This window comes from Pteropus medius, unplaced genomic scaffold (genome assembly GCF_902729225.1).
Source record: "Pteropus medius unplaced genomic scaffold, Ma_sr-lr_union100, whole genome shotgun sequence".
In the NCBI taxonomy this organism is placed as follows: domain Eukaryota; kingdom Metazoa; phylum Chordata; class Mammalia; order Chiroptera; family Pteropodidae; genus Pteropus; species Pteropus medius.
This window is the reverse complement of record NW_024356333.1, coordinates 2464474-2488241: the sequence shown is the minus strand read 5'-3', so window position 1 is coordinate 2488241 and position 23768 is coordinate 2464474. Positions and strand designations below refer to the sequence as shown.

General features: G+C 38.6%; 1 protein-coding gene and 1 pseudogene across 2 annotated transcripts in view; one reads left to right on the top strand and one right to left on the bottom strand.

Moving 5' to 3' along the window:
* Nucleotides 1-23768, top strand: part of CUL1 (cullin 1) — an 81730-nt gene that overhangs the window by 24661 nt on the left and 33301 nt on the right. For both annotated transcript variants that reach the window (XM_039861209.1, XM_039861208.1), the window contains exons 2-3: nucleotides 5596-5896; nucleotides 22391-22565. In XM_039861209.1, coding sequence (XP_039717143.1) covers nucleotides 5757-5896; nucleotides 22391-22565 — 315 coding nt within the window. In that variant the 5' untranslated portion in view covers nucleotides 5596-5756. The remainder of the gene's footprint in view (nucleotides 1-5595; nucleotides 5897-22390; nucleotides 22566-23768) is intronic.
* Nucleotides 3895-5154, bottom strand: LOC120601520 (dynein light chain 1, cytoplasmic-like; annotated as a pseudogene).

Below are 23768 nucleotides of genomic sequence, written 5' to 3'. Positions count from 1 at the left end.
TCAGGCTTCGCAAGCCAGCGACTAGTGAGAAGGTGCAGCCAGCTGGGCCACTGGTTCTCGGCTTTGGTTGGCTACATTTTGCTCCTTGGTTTCCTGTGTTTCCAAATGCCGAAGTGCCACATCTGCAGATTCTGTGTCTGAAAACGTCACTGTTATTCATCAGTGCACGTGACCACAGTTGGCAACCCTGTGACATCAAGGGTTTCGAAAACTGCCTAATGTCCTAAGTATATATTTTAGTTTTTTTCTTTTTAAAAAAAAAAAAAAAAAAATCTATTGGCTTTTTGGACCTCCTAAGTTGTTTGGCTACATGGTATGATTTATTAAGAAAATATTTTTACCCCTTAACTAAAAAATAATATGAACCTTTCTGACTTTTCATGAAATTCACTTAATATTATTGATAGTTTTTGATGGCCTGCTTATGAGATGGAGGTTATACAGTTTGTAAAGTAGTATATTTCTGAAAATTCAACATTGACTGATGTGCCAGTCTTTTTGGGGCACCTTTATTGTATCTTATTACTCCAAGCAGTTTTACAATCAGTTTAATTCATCAAACTTTGAGTAATGCATGAGCAACTTACAGCCCCCACCCCCGAGGTGGAACACTCCATCACCAGAGCACCTTGCGTCCACTGGGACATTGGAGATACGGAGGTGCCCCGCCCCGGTGCCCCTTCAGGGAAGCGCTGGGCTCCCTGCGTGCGGAATGTGGTCAGCAGACGGCCTCCCGCTGCCTCGGCTGCAGAGCCACCTGCCTGTGCCCAGGGCTGAGCTGGAGCACAAGGGCCTGGCTCTGCAGCCTGAGAGCGACGAGCCAGCAGCCCTCGCTGCAGAGGGCAGGGGCGGGTGTGTGCTTGCTTTTAACATTTCCTTTTACACTTAGTTTAGTTTCACATTTAATTTAGTTTTACACTTAGTTTTAGATTTCTTTGCTGTAATATTAGTGATAAATCTTTGAGTATATAAATGTGTGGCTCTCCAGACAGTATTAAAAAGATAAGATTTCCTCTTTAAACTCAAGTAGATAAGGACATGTGAATTTTTGAGACCCTCAGATTAGCTGTGTAAGAATTTTGGATACTCAGTCGGGACAATTCGAATAAGGGAATAATGGGTAGTTTGAAAGAGGAAACAATAAAGCACATAAAAGCAGGAGTAGTAGAATATTTTGCTGATTTTCCAGCATATCTGCATATAAGCTGAGGTGTGCTATGGCAGTAAATTGCCATGCATGGAACTGTATACAGTGTGTGTAACAGATTTGACATTTTAACGTGAAAAGGTTATATTTGCTCTCTTAGAGTATCAGTGAGTCCTGACAGACTGAGATTTCTAACTTGAACCAGAAGTGCAACATGAGGAAGAAAGAACAAGGAAAGAGCATACTGGTGCTGATGCTGAGCTAGGACGGGGAGAAAAGTCCACATGACCATTTCCTTTGATGTATTTTAACTGTGTATGGAAAGGGTGTTGGTATCTTAATTCTTTTGGTTCTTCTGATACTTGCAGTGTTGGTATCTTAATTCTTTTGGTTCTTCTGTACTTGCAGTGATAAGTGGTATCTTAATTCTTTTGGTTCTTCTGATACTTGCAGTGTTCTTAGTTTTTTGTTTTATGCCAGACTTAAAAAATTTAGCTTTCTTAAATCTCAAAGTATTTGAATAGATTTAATATTGATACAGTTAAGACTGGTTTGTGAGCTCTTTCAGACTACCAGCTCTTTGAATTGGAGCTGTTTGAGACTCTGAAAGTACATAATTGGTGAGCCTTGCTTTTTCCTGTGGCTCTTTTAGTGTTTTCCCTGGTTTTTGACACCTTAAAGTGAAAGAACCTAAAATTCAGACTGAGGTATCAGAGAACACTGGCCTGAGAATGCAGAGCTCTGGCTTGCGGTCCACTTTCTAGCATTGTGATCTTGATCAGATTTGGTTGCTTCTTTAAATCAGTTTCTTCATCTATAAAAGAAAGGGCCAAACTGTCTTTAAGGTTCACCTTTAATTGTCTATGACTGTAATGGCTCTTAGGAGCAAATACTTTTGGTGCACAAATGCATAGCACATAAAGTTTCCAGTTTACGAGTAGGTTATGTACCAAAAATTTATGGGTTAGCTTCTCAGAAAGATGCTTTATTTCATGGTAGTAGTATTATGAAAGTAGATCATCTCTGATTACAAAACCAGGACCTAGGATAGTGCATGGCACATGGTGGTTCCCTACTAAATATTTGTTAAATATTAATGGTCACTAAATTTCTGTGACTCTCATAAGTCTCTTTAAACAATGTTAAAATATGTATATGTTTGCAGTAACCAGGATAACAAAACATTACTAAATTAAATAGCAAGAAATAAATTTTAGTCTAAATTCTGTTGTTTGAAAGAAAAAAGTTTAGAAGAAACAATATAGAATTTTATGGAGATTCTTGGGGGATTTGGGGCAAGTTCAGATGCTCAAGTAGCACTGGTATTTCATTATTTCTAAATCCTTTAAAAACATAGCTTTTCAATTCCTTAATTTATTCTTTCATTTATTCATGCAAAACACCGATTCAGCTAGGTGCCGGACTCTGAGCTAGTTTACAAGATACTGTGGTGAGCAGACAAGATGGCCTCTGTGCCCAGGGATCCTTCTCAGCCGTGGAGTGAGACATGGCATGGAATTATACCCTGGACCAAGCTAAGAAAGGAAAGCCCATGAACTGGGCAACCCTGGACCTCATCTGGGGGCTCCCCAATGAGTGGGGAACCTGGCTGGAAAACAGCTTGTTGAGGAAAGAGAGGAACTGTCCAGGGAGAAGCAGCAGCAAACGCAAAGGTCCTCAGGCATGGCGAGGGGGCTGGCAAGGTGAGAACGGGGGAAGTCTGCATGGCCGTGCCCAGGGGAACGGAGGGCAGAGGTTTGGAAGGCAGGTGGAAAGAGAGGGAAGATCTGATGTAGGGATTTCTCTGCTTCGGACTACCTTGCTCCCCATTGCTCACAGGGTGACAGTCAGATATACAATTTCAGATTCAACTGTTGTATGAAGACCAGATGGGGAAGTTAAATAAACAGTGGTCCAGGTAGGAGACACTGTTGATGATTACTGGAAGAGGGTGAGTGGGTTCAAAATGACCTTGAAAGTTAAAATCAATAGCACTTGAATGTAAAAGATGAGGGATGAAGCATTAGAATATTTCCAGGTGTCTGATTAGTGGGTACAAGCAGTTGCCACTTTACTAAGATGGACAACACTGGAGAATGGAGTTTGGGGGCAGATCCTGAGTTCAGTTTTAGACCTGATGGCCTTGAGATATCAGGAGATGTGACCGAGGAACTTGGATGTGTAGACAGGCCTGGAGTTCAGAGAAGAAATCTGGGCTAGAGAGTTTAAGTGATAATCTCCCCTTAGGGGAAAATTAAATAAGTGGTGGGGAAAAGAGTGTAGGTTTAAATACATGACGCTATCAGACGGTGCCACCAACCCAAAATACCCTGCAATTATCAGGTGGGGTGTTGGTAGAGCTTCCCAAGGTAGATGAAAAGAAAATCAGATCGAAATTATATTTAAGAAATCTTTGCAGACTGGTTATTAGTTTCCTTAAAACGTGAGGGAATTTTTTTTCCACTTCACCCACATATTTTGGGGGGGGGGATGAATGGATTTTCAAGAGGAAAAAGTGGAGGAAGAGAGGCAGGGAGTAGAAAGTAAATACAAATATAAGCTGTTTTGCTAATGGTCTTACAACCACAACATGAGTTCAGAGAAAGCCCTGAACAAAACAACACAAAGGTTCAAGATCAAGGTTTTCCTTCAGGCAAGGCTGAAGGTTTCAGTCTCTGGTGTTTGGAATTTAGGCTGCAGTCCTTGTTTTTGGGTGGATCACTGGGTGTGTAGCACTGTCCATGATTTTAACTAGATTTGAAAAGAAGAATGGCCACTCGGCCCAGGTAGAAATAGATTAAGTGTTTGCTTTCATGCGTCCTGTAACTGCCGAAGTTCCTCCCCACACTGCAGTGCCAAGTGGGGCTGTGCTTCTTGTCAACCTCCTCCTCAGTATGGGCCACAGCATCCTCTTCTGCGTTGTAGTTCTCCAATGCCCGAGTGGCACATCCATTGAGTCCTGTTGCATCTCCTCCGACGTAGCGGCATTTTTGATCACTGCCTTTGCCTTTCGGTCGCACAGAGTCGCATTGGAGCATAAGCTGGCCGGCTATCATGGTCTCCTGCGGGAGGGGCTGACGAGGCTCAGACCCAGCGAGAGATGCCGTGGGTGCCAAAGCCATGGTGTATCTCGAGGGAACTCTGGGTTAGACATTTCTGTTTTCCATAGTTGAAGCTGCCCGTTTGAATGTATGACATAAAATACTTTCAGTATCAGGGATGGCATTGTGGCTTCATAAAATGGTAGGTTTCATAGATTAGATGATAAATACTAGAGGTGATTTAGGTTTCAGTAGTTCAGACTTAATCCACAAGCATGACCTACTTAACAGTGCCTTAGTTTACTGAGAGGCGTAGTGCCATTGAGGATGCAGGATGCACTGAATACTTGCTGGGTACCTTAGACTTGATCGGCAGGCCTTGACAACCCGTTCTTACTGTTCTCAGGTTACTGTTTGCCTCCCAATAACATTTATTTTATGGCACCATTAAAATAATTAGTATTTCTTAATTTCACACTAGAAATACTTGTTTTAAAACCTCCACATTATGATGTGATATACATAGATGATCCTTAAAGTATGTCTGTAATATTGCATATTGAGAAGTACTCACTTAATACAGTATTGTATAACTCAGGCCCTTTACGGATCCAAGATCCTAAAACATTATAAATTGTATTTTGCAGTAGCTTCATACACTTAGAAATAATGGCCGTTACTATTTGTTAAGCATTTACTGTGGGTTAAATATTTTATATACATTATCTTAAATAAACCACAACTACGTAGGAAAATGATTTGTTCTCATTTTACAGACTAGGAAGTTGAGGCCTAGAGAAGTGAGACGTTAAGTAACTCACCCAAGACCACGTACTCAGTAGGTGTGGGGCTGAGCTGCAAACCCAGGTCTCTGAATTCACAGCATTTTAAATTTTGCTAATTCTTGACAAATTCCCTTCTAAAAAGGGAGCGACCATTTCCCGTCACCTTTAGACTCACCAACATTGGCCAAGTGCTAAGTGAAAAATTATTAAAATTCACAGATATCCAGTGAGATTGAATGTTTTTTCCTATTTATTAGCTATTTGTGTTTTTCTGGGAGTTTCCTTTGCCCTTTGAGTTTATCTTTCTGTTATGTAGGTCGAGTAATATAGTTGAAGTTTTGATACTTTTTTATAAGACAAAAGCAACGTGCTAGTTCTGCTTATGCAAGCTTTAGCCCAGGTTTTCTCATGAGCACTAATCGTCCTGATGATTCTGAACTAAGTGTCTAAGTAGGCATGTTTCTACACACAGATCATGAGTGTGTTTCCACATTGAGAAGGTGACAGGTACCTGCTAATGCTTGCAGAGCAAGTATGTCTATCAGTGTGACAGTACAGTACCCTGTTATCCACCCCAGGATGTTGAGAAAGAATTAATTAATTTCCTTTATTTCATCTTTAGGTTTGCCTGCAATGAAAGTTCGTTCTCTACAGCTAAAGGACATCCTTTCTGAGCTGCTGTGAATAAATTTGGAATGATACTGTATATTTTCATCTAATGGAGAATTAGCTATACCTTGAAAAAGGATTGCTGCACTGGACAACTTCAGACTATTGCTCACAATGTCATCAAACAGGAGTCAGAATCCCCATGGACTTAAGCAGATTGGCCTTGACCAGATCTGGGACGACCTCAGAGCTGGAATCCAGCAGGTGTACACCAGACAGAGCATGGCGAAATCCAGATACATGGAACTCTACACGTATCCTACTGCTCAAGCTGAGATTGATTTGCTTCAAGTTCGATTATTTGCTAGTATGATCTGTGAATTTATAGAAATTTTACATCATGTTTTCTCTTTCCAGTTCATCCTGTGATGTAATCAACAAGTTCTTTTTCAGCTTTAAAAATTAAGTCATTTACTCTTTTTAAGTTTTTTAAACAGAGGTGAAATTGGCTGACTGGTATTCTGAAGCAGTGTTGTGCAGTGCAGTAGCCACGAGCCACATGTGGCTATCTGCATTTGAAATCATTAAAATTAAGTAATTAAAACTTTAGTTCCTAAGCCGCAGTAGCCATATTTCAAGAGCTCAGTAGGTGATAGACTACTGCTCATCACAGAAAGCCGTGTTGACATCTGGGTTAAAGCAGGGGAGCATGGGTTTCTGCATTTCCGTTAGCTCCTTGGAGCTGTGGGGCAGAGTGGAGTAGCTGCATCAGACATGGTCTGGTCCACCAAGCTGAAAGTATTTACCATCTGGTCTTTTATGGGGAAAGTCTGCCAGCCCTCATCTAAAGGGTCACCACACAGAGCCAAAGTTGTTCTTTACAGCTCTCGTTACAGATTTGGTGCTTCACTCATTCCTCATGTGGTCCATGGTGCGTGCAAGGGACTGTGCTGTGCTGCAGGGGTCTCGAGGTGTAAAAGTTGTGGCACTTGTTCTCTGGTGGATATTTGGGGACACGAGAACTTGTAGTTCAAGTTCAAGTGTAAGAAATTGAAATCTAAGCTAAGTCCCCAAAGAGCGATTGCTACTGATTTGCTGGTTCTAGGAGTTTAAAGTTGCCAGTTCAATGGATATTTAAGTTTAAATCTTTAATGTACATCATTGATTGTTAAACTTTGTGACAGTCCAGTATGTGGTATCCCATTGTGCCCTCAGCTATGCTAGTATTTTTAGAATCTTAAAAAAATTAACATCAATTTAAATAATTATGAAACTATGTTTATGTCTAAATTTTATCATAGGTGTATATACATATTCATGTGTATGCACTTATACTATAGAATACTTTTTTTTAAGAAATACCTTTTTCGAGTATAATTGATATACCATAAAACTCACTCTTTTTAAAGTGCACAGTGCAACGGTTTTTAGAATATTCACAGAGTTGTACAACCATAACCACTATCTAATTTTAGAAAATTTTTATCCTCCCCAAAGAAAACTCATACCCATTAGCAGTCACTCTCCATTCTCTCCTCCCCCAGTCCCTGGCAACCACTGATGTGCTTTGTTATCTCTATGAGCTTGCCTATTCTGGACATTTTATATAAAAGGAATCACACAGTACGTGGCCTTTTGTGACTGGTAGCCTTCACTTAGGATAATGTTTTCATGCTGCTGCTTTGTTGTAGCATGCGTTGGTATGTCATTTTTAGGGCTGATTTGTATGGCCATACTGCATTTTGTTTATCCACTCATCAGCAGCAGGTATCTGGATTGTTTCCACCTTTTGGCTCTTATGAATAATGTGGCTGTTATGAACATTGTGTGTGACTTTGTGAGTGAACATGTGTTTTCATTTCTCTTGGGTATATACATGGGAATGGATTTTCTGGGTCATAAGATATATAAAACACTTTAAGCAGGATAGAATCTGCAAATGAGAGGATATTGCACTCAAGAGAGTTGTGGCTTGCTGGGTTTGACAGTTTTTTGTTGTTGTTGTTTTAAATTCTTGTAACAGAGCTAAAGGTGGTGATTTCAGTGGTGAGACAAGGTGCTTGGTCAGAGTCCTGGTTTGCAAAAAAAACAGGAGCAGCAGTGTGGAGAACAAGGAAATTTAGATGCTGATTTGTCTCTGGGGGAATTTCAGATTGGTCTTTTGCCCAATAAGATGTTTTGGTCTTAGAATTCTAAGAAAGTAGAGACTTTTTCTGCTTGCAGCAATTACTGAATAATTTTAGTTTATGGTTGTTCTGATACCTGCAATTTTAATTATCTTAGGAATGGTACTCTTAAATTGAGTATTCTTTTTTTTTCTAGTTTGGTCAGAGATGATAACAGCGTCATACATTTCTTCTTTAGATAGTATTTATGAAATCAGGTACAGTTTGAGTCCTGTGTGTCAGGCATTGTGCTAGGAACCATCTGCATCTTGTTTAAGGCGTACATCACCCGGGAGGGCTGGAAATCTGGTCTGTGAAAGGTCAAGTAATTTGCCCAATTGTTATAGCAACACTGATAAATGATGATGCCGGAATTAAAATTCTTAGTAGTCTGAGTCTAAAAACTGCCTTTTTCTATAAGGCCTTCAGGTTTTATATTTGAATGAATCACATTTCTCTAAGTAGTCCCTGTATTTTCTTTATGAAGTTCCAAAGAAGAGTGTTTTGATTATGTCTTAAATATTAACTTTTAGGGTACAGATGAAATAGTGGAATGTCTACTTGTATTTATTAACTTCATTATTTGCAAACCATAAAATTATACTCCCCCTCTTCACCTACATTTTCTGTATCAGTGTTGTCGTCGTAAGCGGAAGAACTTTAAGTCATCTGACACGTTTTTCTAGAGCACGCCTTCACTTCCGCTTAAGTCATTCAAGACACAGCACTTCTTGAAACCATATGTCACCATTACCGCAGTTTGTCCCAGCCTCAGTTTGCACACGTTTTTAAAAAGGTTTTCTCTCGTGGATGTATATTTAATCTCCCATGGAACCACTTAACTTTATCACCTTTAAAATAATCTTCTTCAGACTGGTTTACAGTGACATCTGACACTTGGGACTGTGAGGTTGTGTTTCAGCCTAGGAGGCACATTTGATCATGGGAAGAAGGGGCAGACTGTGCATGTCAGTGTTCTAATGTCACTCTTCAAACTTAGATGTGCCTTATCAGGAGTGAGTGAAAGAATGTTGTTGGGAAAGGAGGGGGAGGGAAAACTGGTTGAAGGGAAAAAGGAGGAATCCCTTTCTTCCCATAATGTAGCTAGTGGCTGACAACTGGATTTTTACCCTTTGTTTTTCCTAGAGAAATATGTGACATGTTTTCTAGAGAAAGTAACGTGCTTCCGGATGTGAAACAAATATGGCTAGAACCTTTAGGAACGTCTGGCGTGTGTGGTTGCTCTGACAAGAAGATGGGTTATGACACAGCATTGTTCATGATTTTTCAGCTCAAAATGTCAAGAGAAGGGAATTTGAGAAAAGAAAGAAAGGTCCCAGAGCATCTGCAATCAGAAAGATCTAGTTCAGTTAACTTTGTTTCCAGCCACTTCACAAAGGCTTCATTTTTCTTTCTCAGCTTTGGCCTTGAGGCCTGGCTGGCTCCCCAGTGATATGTCTGTCCGTCCAGTCTGTCCAGCCTGTTCCTTCAGTTTTCGTTTTCTGTGACGTCTTACCTATATGTGTGTAGCTAAATGCGACTGTTTTTCTTTTGTGATAAAATACAGGAGTATGTTCTATGCAGGTGGGTAAATAATAGTACGTTTCCTTTTCTTTTGAACCTGAAATTTATTGACGCTGTTACATTGGCTGAAAGGACAACGTGAGTCCTGACTAGGGAATACAGCATAGAATGAGAGTCTCTGTGGTTACCAAGAGCACCCAGTCTGACACGGTCTAGACACCAGGCCGTCTTGTCTGGTCAAAGTTCCTCTTTGTTTTTGCAAGGCCCCAGATCTGTCTGCCCCTCACTTCTAGGTCAGAATTCTTTTTTTCCGTGGTCATTATACATCTCAAGTCATAATTTTAGCATTTCTTGGATTCAATTTGAACTTCCATGTTGATGTCTTTCTCTTTTTTTCTATCTGCCTACATAAGTTCTCATGAACTTTGAAGTTTCCGTTTTTTTCGCCTGTGGTGCTGTGAGCAAATTAGTTTATTCTGTTTCCTTAGCCTGTTTTTTTTCCCCCCCTTTTCCAAAATCTTTTCCCCAACCAGTACACTAAGAATTGCATTCATATTTCCTAGTCCTGGCAGCTTCTCAGTAAGTTATCAGCGTATTCGGAGTTCGTACTGAACCTCTGTCCTGATGTTCTGTGACACAGTTCACGGTCGCTGGGGCTGGGGGCTCTTGTTCACCTAGTGTCTGCCGAGCCCCTGGCAGCCTACAGCATATGCTTTGCAGCGCCGACATGCTGGGACGTGCTGGTCCTGCGGCTGCTCAGCACCTGCCAGCTGCGCGGCCGGGCGTGCCACAGCTGCCGCTGTCACTCTTCTCAGGTCGGCGTGCTTTGCCTTTTGCTGGCTCTTCCGTAGGAGCTGTGGGTGCGGCGAGGGAGGGGTACTTCAGGCAGCAACCTTTCTACCTGGCTTGCCTGCTGCACAATTCTGTTTTTAATAAAAACTCAGATTGTCATAGAAAAACAGATCAAACAGAAAGTAATATGATTTTCACAACAGATTGATAATGATCCATGTTCATTTGGAAATAGCCATCTAGCCCAATTAATTTATTTGGATTTTTTTTATCTCGTACTTTTTATTCAGGAGTCTTACGTTAAAACGATTTTGTTCACTTAATGAGCATGACTTCCATCAAATACACCTAAACATATAAAAGTATTTTATATTTTTAAATGTAAGCTACCATTCTCACGTATGTATCTGTACTCTGACAAGAAGGCTCTAAAGAACATAACTGTTTGACAGAAGAAATTCAGATGGTCATTGGTAATATGGAGAGACGTTTGACCTTAGAATTACCAAGGAAATGAAGAATCTAAACAACTCTGTTAGCCTATCGGGTTGAAAAGAGTTTCAGAGATGATTCTGGCCTGTTTCGGCAGGAGTGGACGGAGGCGGAGCCCCACACTCAGGGAGTGTCGTCAGTTTGCTCTGATTTTTCTGGACAGAAACTTAGAAATGTAAAGACATAAAAATGTACTTTGGTCCAGTGATTTTTTTTTTTTTTTAAACTTTTACCTCTATCCTAAGGAAACACTTGTGTTCAAATTGTATGCGAAGGCTGTTTAGAATACTTTTTAGTCATGGTAAATAATGGAAATCAGCCTCAGTCTTCCACAGTCAGATTGGTATTTAATGGCCATAAACAGCCATTAAACATATTGAGTATTCATTGATATGTAATAATGTTTATAGTAATAAAAAAAAAAAGCAGGATATAATGTGCCACATGTACTGTGAACCCCCAGCACACCCTCCACTTTTGAAAAAAAAATGTATATACCACCATATTGAAAGTGGCTATTTGTAGGTATTGGGCTTATGAATGATTTTGTAAAAACTATCTGTGCTTTCTAGATTTTTAGAACATAAATTTAAATATACAGTTTATTAGTTTTTATTAGTTTTCCTTATGCAACTATAAGTTCTTTCTACCTTTCACTACTAACCTCGTACTATTAAAATAGTTTTTAGGATTGAGAAATTGTGTCTGTCTTTGAGAGAGAACCTATAGACGTTACAATCATATTGCATAGTTGCCCCTAGAAGTGATATTTTTGTTTTTATTAGTATAAATATGATATGTTCAGCTTTTTTCCTTCTAAATTTGATTCATGGTGGAGATAGTACTCAGAGCACTTCGAGTATTTCAAAACAAATTTTATAGTTAATCACGATCAGTTGCAAGCAGTCTTTGTTTTTGATATATCCTATTAGATGTATGGGATTGTCCTTTTCAGAGTCCTATTTCTTTCTGTAGTCCAGAAAGATCTTAATTCGTGATGACTTTGCAGGCAGACTGCACAGAATGGTGGGCGGGCCTGCTGCTCTTGCCAGTTTGTCCAGGTGGTACATATGGTGACATGTGACGAAAGGAAGTATTTTTAGTTTAACTTTTAGTTCAAGTACTTTCAAATGATTTTAATACAACTTAATTGTTTAAATTTCCACCATAAGTTCCAGGTGGGTAAGAAGTGGTGTAGTAGAAAATGGTTTTGTTCTGTTTAGTTTTGCTCCTTTAATGGAATTGACTTTTCTATTAGAAAACGAAATGGTTTGAGTTTGGTAGTATCTGAAAGTCACAAATCAATTTCCCAGATGTGTTTGCCTTAGATATAAGGCACGATGCGGGGGCAGCCACGTCAGAAACATCTGCCTTCCCCTGCAGGGTTTACAGTAACCCCTCGTGTCACAGTTAGGGTTGCGGCCACTCCCTCAGCAGGCAGTGGACTCTTATCCCAGGACCCAAGGCAGAAACGGGCTCAGGGAAAGTCTGTGGAAAGATGAGTGTGTCGCTTTGCTTGAGACCTCTTTGCATCTGATGTGACCTCTTTCACAGTGACTTGTCCCTACCAGTCATGCAAAACGTAGGCTTTGGCAAGTGATTAAACAGTTCTGGGTGACAGAAGCAGTGTACAGCCGACTTTGGAGGCAGAGCCAGGCTGGGCCCTTTAACAGACCGCCACACTGCGCCGTGATTGCCGGCCTGCCTGCGTGGGAGACCTGGTCATACACTCAAGAGAGACCCAGGTGGCCGCTAGAGTCTCATCTGCGTTCTGCCTTGGGCTGTGTTGCCGAAGACACTCTCCCAGGGAACCTTTTGAAAAGAACCTCAAAGTTTTAAGTCAGATATGTGGGTTTGCCAGACTCTGTCCACCATAGTATACAACAGCTAACGCATTCACTGCTGAACAAAGCTTCTACGTTATCACTTTTTAGAGTTTTGCCTCCTGATGGTTTTTCTTTATTTCCTCATAATTCCCATATTTAACCTTTCCTCTTAATCTATTTTAATTGCTTTTGCCTTAAAAACGATTTTAGTTGTGATCATTCTCTTCTAGTTATTAGTCATATTTATTTAGTTTTTATAATCCCGTAATTGATTCATTAACTTGTAATTGTGCATGTGTCGGAATGGCAGTGGTAAGCGTGGTCTCTGGGGGCGGTGGGGAGCAGGAGGAGCCCACTTCATACCGGAGGGCAGCTGGAAGCCCAGGCTGGGAGTTTGCCCACCGTGGACCGAAGCACACACCGCTATTCAGGAGTGTTCCATGTCAGAGTGCTTTGGACACGGGCGCATCCCCCCACAGATGCACTGGCGATTCTCCAGTGGTGCTTTTCCCTCGGGTCGCATGCCAGTGACATGTGGGGAAGGACTGGGCCGCTGGGTAGACGACTTCTCCCCGGCAGCTCTCATACATATTAAGAATGCATCTTTCTTTTCTGATAACATGTCCCCATATAGCGCAGTTGCTATAAAGCTGAGAGTAAACAGATGCTAAGTGAAGGCGGTGTGTCGGCTAAGCTGCAGCGAGTCTGGCCGGATGGGCAGGCTGTGGTTCTGGCCTTTCTGCTGACCCAGCCTGAATTCAGAGCCTAGTTGGTGCCATTCTGTTGTGAAAAGTGGTTCACTTCTCCCTCAAGTGTATACCAGTCTGTATGTAAACTTTGTGTCTCTTTCAAGAAAACAGCAAATGTGGCCAGCATTTTACATGAGAAATAGGCTTTTGGCCGAACTCGTCCACAATTGGACACTGCTGCTCATCTTGTGGATTAAAACTTTGCAGGAAAAACTGCATGAATTCAAGAGTAGATCTATTTGGGGGCTTCTTAAAATGTAATTTTATTTTTTTACATAAATAATCCGAATAAGTCATAGTTAGGTCAGTTCGTTTTGGCAAATTTTAGGTTTCTGGCATGGATTTGTAATTTTGCATCCTATTTTATTTTTTTGTTAGATATTCTGGCCTATGTTTTTATTTTTCTATTATGTTTCAGGTATTCTTATAAGCTGTCTCAATTGCCTACTAAATGAAGTGGAGGACATGTGCATCTGTGCGATAGAATATATTTGATGGGAAATGTTGATGGTCTCATTATTAAAAAGTACATGATGCATAACACAGACAGCTAATGTTGCAGAGGCGATTCTGAGAGGAGGGAGATTTTGACACTGCCAAGGTCGGAATATTGCTTGAACTAGTAAAGTGTATGGGGATCTCAAAGGGTGAGTAAAGATAAGGAGAAAAAAAGGATGAAAGACTTGCAGAGTTTTGCTGGAGGGAGAAATGTGAATGACAGTGGGAAGTAGCACTTGTAGGACAAGGCTTTGGCTGGCTTGAATAGTTACGGTAGGAATAACTGAATGAGTTGTTGGTTTATTTCACTGGCTTGGATAAAGGATGATATCAGATTGTGGTGAATCTTGAAAACCAGGTAAGCAGCTTTGCATTCGTTTTGTTGTTTTTATTAAAGGTGTTGTAGGTCCATAGAGATGGATATGTGACCCTCGAATTAACAACTTGATGTAAACAAATTTTAGGATTAATCTGGAAACCATAGGGGATTAAAACAGGAAAGACATCAAAGGCAAGGAGAGACTAACTCGCTCTAGTAGTCATCCAAGTGTTATGTATGAATTCTGAATCAGGATGGTGATAGAAATAGAAGATAAAGCAAATTCCTGAGCTTCTGGTTAGAGGTGAAATTTATGTTTTGACTTTCCCATTTGGGACATCACTAAAATGATAGTAAAATATTTTTAAATAAGTGAAGACAAAGAATGGAAGAGAACAGACATTTTAGATGAGAATTCAGGTTTTTTGGGAGTGAGGGGAGATGAAAAGCAGGTGGAGGCAGGAAACCGATTACCAGGGTATGGGAAGCCGCAGTTTAGAAGGTACTCAGTGTGCCGGCCCTATAGGACTGTAGAAGCTCAGTACCGACAGCCTCAGTCTGGCAGAAGGAGGCAGCGCCCTGGCTGCAAGGGATGGAGTCAAAAAGAGTGGTCATGATAGAAAGTTACACTTAGAGTGGTGGGTCCCAGTTCCATTTCAAATACTGATGGCAATGCTGGAGACAGAACAGGTGTTTGGAAAAACTGGCTCTGAAAAATACATTATTTATTGACACGGAAGGATACCGCAGTGAAATGGCCAGCTCCCGGATAAGTCACTCACAACTCTAAGCCATCAATTCCACGCAGGCTAGTGGTGTTTCCAGTTGTTTCTTTAGTACCTTGTCATAAGGATTAATAATTGTATGAAAGAACAGAGTAAACAATAAAAGGGAAAAGGAAGAAACTGATAATACAGGGAACAGAAGAATGGGCCTTAAAAATTAACATTGTCAGACATGAGAATCTTATTACACCAGTATTAGAAACATGAGTAACTCAGACTTTTTAAAAAAAAAAAGTAATAGAAGAGCTAGAAGAACATTGAAAGTAAAAGGGCAAGATGCTTTGGAGACGGAGAAGTAATCCTGGAGGCCTAATGTCCGATTGTTAGGAATTACAGAAAAAAAACGGGAGAAGAATTTTTAAATTTATAATATGGTTATAGAGAATATAAAATGCTTTCCCATAACTGAAGATGATAAATCTTGAGTGCCCAAGATAGTGAAGGAAAGATCAATACCAGGAACAAAACCATGAATTTCTGTGCAGGAGGAATTAAGAGCAGTCCAAGAAACCAACAGACTGAAATTAAGAGAGCGGAATCAAATTCCCAGATTAGTATTGTCCAGTAGGTCTGGAGAGCAGCCAGTCTACACTGGGAAGATTGGGGAGCTACTGCAATTTAGTTTTGCCAAAATTAACACCATGGGTGTGATGAGTGAAACCCAGCCTTAAATTACCAACAGTAATGTACAGGGCATATCAGAAGCCCCAAGCTGTCCTTATGAAGAGGCACAGTTAAGATCAACATAATTTAACAGCCTCTAATATTAGAATGGCTGGAGTTTGACCACCTGTCGTACATGGTTAGCCTATCATACATAATTAGCCAAGAGCACCATTACAGTAAGTGTTAACAAAAAGACCAAAGTCATGCAGGCATTTGTTTAGCAGTTTCATAAATGACCGGTTTTGTATCTTTGCTTTTGGTTTTAGGTAATAAAACGTAATTGTCTTTGGCTGATGACATCAGAGGTTCAGATGCTTTTATGTTTTGTTTGGAAGGTTAAATTTTATTTTGTCTTGGAGTTTTCATCCTCATAAAAAATTTTAAACAGTTAAGTTAAACAGAACAGTTAAAAGAATTTTATAGTGAAGACCCACATTCTACAATTGACATTTTATTGTATGTGCTTAATCACATATCTGTCTGTCCTGAATCCATCTACCCATCTACCCATACATCCATCTTATTTGATATATTTCCGAGTAAGTTGTAGACATCAGTACACTTCTTCCTACTTAGGGATGTTCATCATTAGTGTTTTGAGATTTGCTTATTGTTTCCATGAGATACGTTTTGACTAGTGCATTTGCCTGCGTAACTGAAAGCCATACCAAGATAGAGAACGTTATCATCCCCAGAGAAAGTCCCTCTGTGCTTCCCTGTCACTCTTTGCCTCCTCCAAAGCAACAACCGTAGATTAGTTCGGCCCCTCCTAGACCTTCACCTAAAGAGAAGTATAGAGTATGAACCCCTTCATGTAAGGCTGTTTCAGCTCGGAGTATTTTTGAGATTTATCTGTGTTACTGCAAGTATCAGTAGTTTTTCTCTCTTTGTTGCTGAGTAATATTACATTGAATGAATATGGTGGTTTCTTTATTCATTCTTCCAATGGTAGATAGATATCTGGGTTGTTTCCAGTTTGGAAGTATAATAAATAAAGCTTCTGTGAACATCCAAGTGCAGATCTTTTTGTGGGCACAATGTTTTTATATCTCTTGGGTAAATAAATACATAGCAGTGGGATTGCTGGATCGTATGGTAATAGTATGTTTAACTTTATAGGAAACTGACACTATTTTTCAAAGTGGCTGTGCCCTTTTGCATTCATATGAGCAGAGTTTGAGAAAAGTTCTAGTTGTGTCACAATCTCACCATCGCTTGGTGTGCCAGTCTTTAGCTTTAGCCATTCTTGTGCGTGTGTAGTGATATCTCATGGTTTTAATTTGCATTTTTCTAATGAAAACATCGAGTCCTTTGTCATATGCCAATTGTCTTCTTTTATAAAGTATCTGAGTCTTGCTTTTTTTTGGATTAATATACTTTTTATTACTGAGTTGTAGGAGTTTATTTAGGATAACTTTGTTTTGTCTGCTGTGTCTTCCTAATATTTTCTCCCAGCCTGAGGCTTGCCTTTTCTTACTGATGTCTTTGTGTAAACAGATTTTTTTGTTTTTTGTTTTTTGTTTATTTTGAGGAAACCTACTTTGTTTTATTTTTCTTTTACAGTTACTGTCTATGACCCACAAGAAACCTTTGCCTACATCATAAAGATACTGTGATTTCCTCTTAAAGCTTTATGGTTTGAGCTTTTACATTTAGGTCTGTGATCTATCTTGACTTAAATTTGCGTGTGGTGTGAGGTAGGGCTTGGGGTGAATCTGCCATGTGGCTAATTATGAAAGTGTCATTTGTTGACAAGGCTTTTTCCCCAATGGGTTGCTTTGGTACTTTAGTTAAAATTAAATGACAATATAAGTATGATTTTGTTTCTCAAATTCTGTTTCATTGATCTATATATCCATCCTAAAGGAATGATACATTACCAACTTGATTTATTTTAGTGAAGTATTTTTGTATCTACGTTCATGAGAGATTGTTTGGTGTTTTCATTTTCGTGTGTAATTTCTTAATTCTTGTAGCATTATGAAAACTCTTGACATCGGATAGTATTAGTCTTCCAACCTGGTTCTTCCCCAACCCCCAAGATTATTTTGACTATTCTAGGTCCTTTGCATTTCTCTGTAAATTTTATTTTCAGCCTGTCAATTTCTACCCTAAAAATTGCTGAGATTACAATTGAGATTGCATTGAAATTTTTTAAGTAAATTTTATTGAGATATAATTTACATGACAGATTTATCTTTTTAAAGCGTACATTTCAGTTGTTTTTAGTATATTCACAGATATACTAAACTATTAAATGTAGTTCAACTATCACTACATTTAATTTTAGAGTATTTTTATCAAAAAGAAACCCTGTACCCTTTAACTATCTCCCTACTAATCTTTCTTTATAGATTTGTCTATTCTGAACATTTTATATAAATGTAATTATATAATATGTGACATTATGTACTTAATTGTGTATCCCCAAATTTATATGTTGAAGCTCTAACCCCAATTTTATAGTATTTGGAGATGGGGCCTATGGGATAATAATTAAGATTAAAGAGGTCATAGATGGGTCCCTAATCCTATGGGATTGGTGTCCTTATAAGAAGAGGAAGAGACATCAGCGAGCTCTCTCTGCAAGGACACAGGGAGAAGGCGGTGGTCTGCAAGCCAGAAAGAGTCCTCACCGGAAACCAACCCTAGCGGCACCTTGATCTTGGACTTGTAGCTTCCAGAACTGCACAATGCTGTGATGGTTTGCTAGGTGAGTATATGCTTCCGTGATAATTTCTCCATGATAAATGTTTATAATTGTTGTATCAAAAAGACTATAATTTAAGGCTTTGGAATATTTTCAAATTTTATTCCAGAAAAATGTAACAGTGTATATGCACTCTGACCCCCAATGGATAGAAGCTCTCGTTTCCCTGCATTTTGGCCATCATGGGGTTTAATTGTTTTTTAAAGACCTTTGTTAATTTATTTAATAGCTGGAGATTAATATATTGCCAGTTAACAGAGCTCAGGCTGAACTAGATAACCAAGAAAAATTTCCTAGAATGAAACCTTTAGAACTTGGTGCTAGGTAACAAAATTAAGAGCCTCCGTGTGGCAGCTTTTGAGGATTTCATTGAGAGGTGGACTAGAAGGGGTGGCCACACAGAAGAGGGTATAAAGCCTGCCTGGGGAAGTAGTGGGAGTGGCTCAGATGTTTCCATGGAAGTCTTTAGTTGAAGAGGTGAACTGGAAAACAGAATAATCGACCACTCTCCCACGGAAGCAGACGGAAAGTAGTTTGAGCTGAGCTCTGGGTGCGAGGGGTGTGGAAAAGTCTGTCTCGCGAATTTGTCACCTCTGCCATGTTTAGGGTTTGAGTTTGTACTACCAGCTTGTTGCAGGACTTCCTCAAGCTGGAAATTAATGTGAAAACCCACTGAAAATGAGTTTAAGAAAATAAAAACTTAGACAGTAGAGGAGCAAGTCCACCAGAACAAGACAGCACACGGATGGAACAGCGGATCGGAACCTCAAGAACTCAAAGCAAAAGGATCATAGAGAGTGCCTCTCCGTATGTTAAAAGCAATCGGCGTTGTAAACGAATCAAAAATATAAAGGAGCAAAACACTGTGGGAGCAAGACAGATTTTTAAAAAGAAATGGAAATTCTACAAATTAAAATGATTAAAGTAAACAGCAAATTTGACACAGCTGAAAGAGAATTGCTTGACCACATGGAAGATCAAGAAAAATTAGAAAGTTTGAGCACAGATAAAATGATGGCAGGTAACTGAAGATACAAATTGAGATATGGAACGTGACATGAAAATGTGCAACATACATCTAGTAGAAAAGCTACGAGAAGACAGAAAGGGTATCAGAAATATTTGAAGAGGTGATAACCCAAGAATTTACCAGAATCGATGAAGGGTAAAATATTCATGTCAAAGTTTAAGGTAACCATTACGAGATACAGGTAAAATGTAAAACCCCAACATAATAATTACAGCGGAACAAGGAATATTGATCTAATAGGAGGGGAAAAGGGAGAAAACAAGTATAGAGAAAAATAATTAAAATAGAAAAGATGATAGAAGTTAATCCAAATAGCGATACAAAACAGTGTAATTTTAAAATCAAACTTGCCTTTCAGAGACTATCAGACTCACCTCTTTAAAGTGAATTTTCCTGTGGTGGTGTGCACAGACACACCAAAACATTGTGGCATAAAAGTTGAAAATAAAGAGGTAGAATATTGCTATTGGAGGAAAATTCTAACTAAAAGATAGGAATAACTATAACAACATCGATAATGATAGATTTCTGGGGGAATTGTTAGGAATAAACATAGTTACCTCCTAATGAAAATAAGAACAAGTCACCAGGAATATAATTCCAAACTTGTATACTTGCTAATAAAGCCTCAAAATATATGACAGATATTGTAGAGAATTGTAAGAGAAATTGACAAACCCATCATTAGATAGGGAGATTTCAATAAAAATTTTCAGTAATAAACAGACAAATCAGCAATATAGAAAGACTTGAAAAACAGAACCAAGCGGCTTGCTCTAGCAGGTTCTGTGTCCAGCCAGCAGTTAGAGGATGGACATTCTTTTCAAGCGCGCACAAAGAAAATCACACGTAAGTCTCATCACAGTTTGAAGGAAGCGTATCGAAAAAATAACATTCCCTGATTAATTTAAAAATGAAATTAAGGTTTGTTTGTTTGCTTTTTAGCTAAAAGTTACACTTTGAAAACCTAAAAAATTCTAAATAACTCTTAATCAAGAGAACTAGTGGAAAAAAATATATAATTGAATAGGAAAATACATATCAGACCCAGGTGATGAGGAGCAGAAAGTCTAGTTTTCAATGCCTATCTTAAAAAAAGAATAAAGAGGAGAACTGGCAAAGCTAACCAACCAACACAAGAATTTATAGGAAGAGCAAATGTAGAGAAGGAAGTAAATTAAAAAGAACAGAAATGAAATATACAGTAATTAAAATTAATAAATCCTAAACTGGTTCTTGAAAAAGGCTAATAGATAAGCCACTGACAAAATTAAACATAAGAAATGTTTAAGGAGACAATAAAAGAGGCATTTTTTAAAAAAACTAAACATACTTAAACTATTGAAAAGGACAATTTTCTAGAAGTAGTGTGCAAGCCATCAGTTATTCTCATTATATACAGTATACTCAGGGTGGATGAGAAACCTCATTGTGAACATCGGATTTAAAAGAAAATATGGTAGAATAATGCCAAAAATTGGAATCCACCAAAATAATCATTAGCAAGATCTATCAACAAGAGAATGGATAAATTATTGTAAATCTGCGCTACATGGTGTATTCCTACAGCTAGAGCCGTCACATGTTATCAGAAAGAAGTGGCAGAAGCAAATGTACATGTTACATTTTGTAATCTAAAATTTGGAAACACATAAAATAATAATTTCATATATAGTTACACAGTAAAATATAAAAACATCCAGAGGAATGATAGGCACCAAATCATGGAGATATTTGCCCCTAGGGAAAGTGGGAGGAGGAGTATGTAATAAAGTGGACAATAATTTCAATTATAATCTGTACTATTTCATTTCCTAAAAAGTTTGGGGAAGTATTTGGATGGAATAAGATAGGTGGGAATATAGTAAGATCTGTCCAAACTGGGTCACGAGTTTGTGAGAGTTCATTGTGTATTATAGTCTGTGATTCTTTCTACATTTGAAACACTTAATGAAATGATTCATTGTTTTAAGGCATAGTTGTTTGATTACTACTGAGGTTGAAGATTTTGGGGGTGGGGCTTGGCCACTAATACATATTTCGTTTAGCTTTTGGATTTTCTGTTGTAATACTTTGCCCATGTTTCTATAGAGATTAATCTTTTCACGTTGTTTTCAATTACCCTATTTTATTAAAATAGTAACTCTTTGTTAAAGATACTTTTTACTAAAATATTTCCAATTTTCAGATGAAGTACTCATATGACTTTGCTTAGAAAGGCCTTCAGCCTGAAATCAGGAAAATATTCTTGTGCATTTTCTTTGTTTTATGATTGGTATCTTTTAATTCTTAATCTATTTGTAAAATGTTTTGGAATGTAAATTATTTTTTGAAATCGCCTCTTGCTATGTCATTATTGGATAATCTATTTTTAACCACTGACTTGCAATATCTTTATATAGTAAGTTCTTAAAATACACCAGAATTTTAGTATCAGTGTCTTTCTGTTCACTTTATCCAAGTAAAGTACGTGCAGATACAGTGGAATAGTATTAAAGGTTGTAACAAAGCAGGGTAGTTCTCTGCCTCATTTGTCCCCATTTCTCCCTTCTCTTCACTCCCCTTCCCCAGAGGCAGCAGCTTTAGACTTTAGCTTTTTCTCCTGTTGTTGTTTTTTTGAACACATCTTGGTAATTCTCAGTAGTACATGTGTTCTGCTCTATGGCGGGTCATCATTTTTTGATCTCTGACTTTTCAGTTGTAATAAGAAGACTTGGTCTCTTGCACGACCGTTTCCTTTCATCCTTCATCCTCAAAGTGTAGCTTTGTTTAAATTATAAATAATTTAAAGTAAAGTTTTGGTTATTTTGATACATATAATATATACTTCTGGACGTTACTATAGACTGTGGTTATTAGCTTTTTGCTTTTACTGAAGTACATGATTTATGTTTTAATTTGTGACCTTTGTACCTACTGCCAGTTCTTTTCCTACTTTCTAATACACTCTGTCGTAGGACAGTTTTCCACAAGAAAATCACTTTAGATTAGATGATCTAGACGGCCCAGTGTTTCTTTGGTGACCTCCCTCCTGAGTGTTGCATCCTCCTCCTTGGCTGGCTGGCCTCCATGCCTGTGGAGGACAGCTTGTGAATGGGATGTGACTAATGGGATCTCTTTTCCTCCCTTGTTTTCAACAGGTTTTGTTGATACGTTGGAAATGTATCGGTATTGTAATATTTCTTTAAAAATATGTTATTAGTCACTGTTCACATCGATTATATAAGTTGATTTCCTTAACTTTTCTTTAAGTCACGTTTATAACTACTGCACGAGTGTTCACCAGTCAAACCAAGCGCGAGGGGCTGGCGTCCCTCCTTCTAAATCAAAAAAGGGGCAGACGCCTGGGGGAGCCCAGTTTGTTGGCTTGGAGTTATATAAACGACTTAAGGAATTTTTGAAGAATTACTTGACAAACCTTCTTAAGGTAAGACGCTTTACATATGTAGTGAACATTTATGATGGATAGAATGTTAAATAGTAAAAGATAGTGAAATAATGATTCTAACTTCAGTTCTGGATCTTTCACTGCCATTTGTTCATTGTTTTCGTCATTGACGGGCGTGTGAGGATGTTGAGCTGTGGCTTATTTATTACCTGTTGTGAAGGTGAAACCTTCATAAGCCATGTTCTGGTTTTTAATTGCTTAAATTAAAAGTTTTTGATAACCATGCACTGTAGTAGTATACTTTCCTCAAATTACTAACCGTTTTGTAGTTTGGTTGATAGAAATTGGTGAACCTCTTAATTTAAAGCATATGATTGTGAATTCATATTACCTATATTGTACTTTGAACTCAGTGTGCTGTTCTGAATCAATGCATCAGTGATCGTAAGGTTGTCCGGCCTTCAGCAATCACAGTTTTCCAGTTTTTTGCCTCTTACATAGTCATGTAGTGTATTTCAGAACTATGATAAAATCGTGTCCCTGGTTAGGATGGGTTCACTGGAGCACCCGTTACTTTGAGCGTGGGTTCCTCCTGCTCTGAGCCTTTTGCTTGGGCAGCGATGGAGTTTTTCCCCTTCACCGTCTGTCCTTTTCTTCCTCAGTCTCCATGCTCTGTGGCAAAGGCAGTGTGATGCCTTCCATCCAGCTACAGGCTGGGCACGTGGCTCCTTCATCAGTGCTACACGTTATGTAGAGAGAGTGAAGACATCTGTGCTCTCTACCCTGGGACATTTGCACTCTGCATATATATTTTAAAGATTTTTGATTCACACAGATAATAGGCAAAAATATCAGCATGCTTCAAAATTGTTTTTCTTAAAATATTTTACAAGCTAACTGGAAACTTTTAAACATCATTCTAACAGTCTCTAGTCTCGTGACCAAAGATTGTGACAGAGATAGTACCCTCTTCACATTCCCTAAAAAGCATGTTTTAATGTCTTGCCACTGCATCCTCCTTATTTTTATTCACAGCACTTTGTAAAGTAAACGCTGAATTTTTTTTTTCCTTTAGTATTAAAGTAAGGAACCCTGTATTGTGATGTGTAAAATTATTGATAGTCGTGCTATCCGTGAGATCTTTTCATTTTTAAAAAAGTCATATACTGTGATCCAGAATACACTTCACAGTCTATTTCTTATTATTTAAATTTAAATGAAAAATTTATCGTATCAAGATAA